General features: G+C 43.5%; 1 protein-coding gene across 1 annotated transcript; it reads left to right on the top strand.

Annotated features, from left to right (window-relative positions):
* The first annotated feature begins 681 nt into the window (after positions 1-681).
* Positions 682-3205, top strand: borcs7 (BLOC-1 related complex subunit 7). The gene is made up of 5 exons (XM_005747418.2): positions 682-868; positions 2441-2503; positions 2651-2694; positions 2785-2805; positions 2894-3205. Exons 1-5 carry the CDS (start codon positions 737-739, stop codon positions 2943-2945), a joined length of 312 nt encoding a protein of 103 aa, XP_005747475.1. The 5' UTR covers positions 682-736; the 3' UTR covers positions 2946-3205.
* Positions 3206-3661: the final 456 nt, after the last annotated feature.

The raw sequence follows: 3661 nt of genomic DNA, 5'->3' as shown, positions 1-3661 counted from the left end.
AGAATATAATATAATAGAATAGAACAGAACAGAATAGAACAGAACAGAACAGAACAGAACAGAATATAATATAATAGAATATAATAGAATAGAATAGAATAGAATAGAATAGAATAGCCATTTATTGACTTTGTACATGTACAAAGAAATTACAGGAGCTCCACACCAACTGTGCAGGAGTGAAAAAGTAAAATCAATAAATAGCAAACAAAGGAAATATATAGAAAAGAAGACAAAGGCACACACAGGAAACAGTGTGAAAGGACTTAGTTACTTAGTAGAGTGAGTATTACGTCAGTTTAATGAGCGAGTACGCGCATGTAAAAGCGTGTATAACTGTGCAGGACATCATAAAGAAGACCCAGTTAGCTATTAAAGGCATGGGACCCACGCAGGAAAACGCCGAATGCACGAAGTTAATTTGTGGTGGAGTATGTGTTGCTGTGTAGCATTCCTAGTTTGATTTGCAGTAAGATATGATGTGACCACAGTTTCATTTTAAATCTGGATGTTGTACAACTTTAATCAGCGTCACGCATCTGAAACGTGTCAATAATAAGCTAGATGAACAGAATGGAGTAAAAGTGATTTTACTGTATGCAAGTGAGAAAGAAACACGGAGTTTATTTGCACACAGCCAGACTGCGCGTCTGCACCGGAGCCCTATCTAATCTACTGAACTCGTTGCTGTGTAGTTTGTCCTTTCCCGCGCACCATCGCTAGCCAACATAGGAAAATGGCTTCAGCTGATTCCCAGCCGCGGTTCGGACAGTCTGTCAAAGGCTTGTTATCCGATAAAGTGGGCTCCTGCAGCGGGGATGTTATCGCGTTGACACGTCAAGTGCTAAAAGGATCCCGCAGCCAGGAGGTATCGCCACGCAAGTGATTTTAACTCAAGTTTAGTGATTTTTAGCGTCTTCTTTGAGCAACTAGCTAATGGAAAGCCCATTGTTAGCTAACGGAAACACTACAGGAACCAGATCAGTGTGTATGCTGGAAGGATTCAGCCTGTTATGTTCAATATTTGACCAAGGAAATAAAACCCACCAAAAGACGAGCGCTGCTGTAATATATGCGTTACTGTAGCTGATCATTGTTTATTAATCAAACAGGACACGAGTGGACGGCTGCTCTGACAGCTGGCGCCAGGTGTTTCAGATGGGAACAGCTGACAGTTGTTGTTCTGGCAAATTCGACACGTGGTGTCCTGACTTCATTTAAACGCACGTGTGTGTATTGTACTGAAAATCCTGCTGATTAAAAGCGGAACACATGTAGAAAGCTGAGGATTATTCGGTTTAACAGTTAAAGCAGGAAGCAGCGGGTGTTGCTGGGATCATGAACATATCACTGTGACATTAGTCCAAATGGCCTGAGGGAAGAAGTTTGGGCCATCCTGATGCTTCGGGCACTGACCTGCTGCAGTGCTTCACTCGCTCACTCACGGTCTTCTGTTGCTGGTAGTTTGCAGCTTTGTGAGTTTTGAGCTGCAGAGACATTTACTGTCCTGTATGAACTCCGTGTTTTCAGTTCTAAATATGATGCGTTGTTACTACAAACATCTGTAATGAAAGAACATAAAGCAGATGACTCATGTGAAAGCACCGTGTGAACGTAGTGTTTACACGTCACACGCATGTCTTTGGACTGTGGGGAGAAATCCCGATTGGTGGCAGGTCTGTGTGTGCACGTTGCCACAGTGTACTTATCTCAGTAACTCCTCCAGGTACTTGGGCAGGTTTGTTTTAAAGCAGCTTCATGATAATAGTAGGAAGTCAGGTTTGTGATATTCATCGAACACACGGACGTGTGAATCTTGTTTTGTTGTTAAGAGTTAAGTTCAACGAAGCTTCCTAACAGATCTGTTTCTAAAAGCCAGAGAAGTGAAGTTTTTGTTAAAAATGTGTAAGTCCTGATTGTTAGTGTGCGTCTGCACAGCTGACGTCTGGTTTAATTTCGTTTTGTTTTGTTAACCAAATCTTTCAAATCGATATATTAAACAAACACGGACTCTTCTGGTCCAACGCTAACACGACCCAGTGGGTCTGAGTGTTTGCCTGATCCCAGTTTGATCCCAGGAGGAGATACAAATCCCAGAATACCATGTAATGTGGAATAAACAGACTTTTGCCGAGTGAACAAAACCCTGCTGTCCTTTTCCTGAGGAGTTTCCCTGTTTTCAGGATTTTCTGTTAAATGTGCTGTGGGTGTGGAGTTTTCCACGGTTGCTTTAGCAAAGCTCAGCTGTCACAGGGCAACAGGCTGCGTACCCTGGACGCACTGCCCGTCTGTCGCAGGGTTTCCAACTGCAGACGGCTGTCCTGATGTTTCTGTGACAAACAGCTGTGAGATGTTACTATGGTGATAGAGGTTTGTTTGCTCAGTTGAAGTACTGATTGAATAATCGTAACGATTGCGTTGCCGCGGATGTCTCTTCCAGCTTCTCGGTCAAGCAGCAAGAAGCATGGTGATTCAGGAGGATGCTATCCTGCACTCTGAGGACGTGAGTAGTCTTCTGATAGGTCAGAGGAAATCTCCACGATCACATGAGATGTGCTTCATTATTGGAGAAAGAAAATCCTCAAAAACAATTTTACACTCGGTGTTCGCTGAGGTCCAAAACTGTGTCTGTGCTCTTCATCTCTTGCAGAGCCTGAGAAAAATGTCCATTATCACCACACATTTACAGTACCAGTAAGTAGCACTCGTCTCTTTCATGTATGAAACCTGTTGGCTTTGCTTAAACTGGTTGCTGTAAAGTCTCTCTGTCTGTCTCTGTCTAAGGCAGGAGGCCATTCAGAAGAAGTAAGTGTGACCACAGCTGTTCATGCCTCAGAGAAACAGCTGGAGCATTTCTCAGCAGTAAGCTTGGTTCTGTTCCTCTGTCCTCCAGTGTGGAGCACTCGAAAAACCTGCAGGACCAGCTGAGACACCTGTTGAAGTAACGGAGAGGACATGCTGTGTTTACACGGTCTGCAGACGGCGTCTCAGGACACTGTTGGACTTTTAGTTCAAACGAAATAACATTTGAAGGGAGGCGCGTCTCTGCGTCAGTGAACCACCGTGGGATACTTGACATAAATGTTGTGTTCATTAAAGTCACATCAAACAGCACACATGCTTCTGTCATACTGGACCATATGTACACCTGTGGGACGGCTGTGTGACAATAACATCAAAGACCTCAATAAAAGCACTAAATGAGCTGGTCCATGGTCTTGCATTAAGGAGAAACATGACGCTGAGCTGCTCCTGTGACCGGCCAGCGCGTCACCGAGTGGGTGGGAGATACTTTTCAGCATCTCCTCATCTTGGACAACATCCACCTCTTCTTTTTTTTATAACTTTTTATTTATCATTTTACAGTATGGGAATACAAAAGGTCAGCATGGGAGACATTCACAGTTCCAGTAATAGCATCTACTTACATCATGGTAATATTCATTTATTCAGTGCAAAGGGGAGTACACAACCCATTTTTCCCAGAGCTTCTTAAATTTCTCGAGCTCGAGTCTAAGGACAAAGGTAAGCCTTTCCATTCCAAAAATTTCTTCCACTATCCCACGCCATTGGGCCTGAGTTGGAGGGTCTGCCTTTAGCCACCTACGGGTTATGGCCTTCCTGCAGCCAGCCAAAAGTATTTTCAATAAATAAATATCTT

Source organism: Pundamilia nyererei, unplaced genomic scaffold, assembly GCF_000239375.1.
Source record: "Pundamilia nyererei isolate P.nyererei 1_Seehausen unplaced genomic scaffold, PunNye1.0 scaffold00197, whole genome shotgun sequence".
Lineage (NCBI taxonomy): Eukaryota > Metazoa > Chordata > Actinopteri > Cichliformes > Cichlidae > Pundamilia > Pundamilia nyererei.
This window is presented reverse-complemented; position numbering and strand designations above follow the sequence as displayed.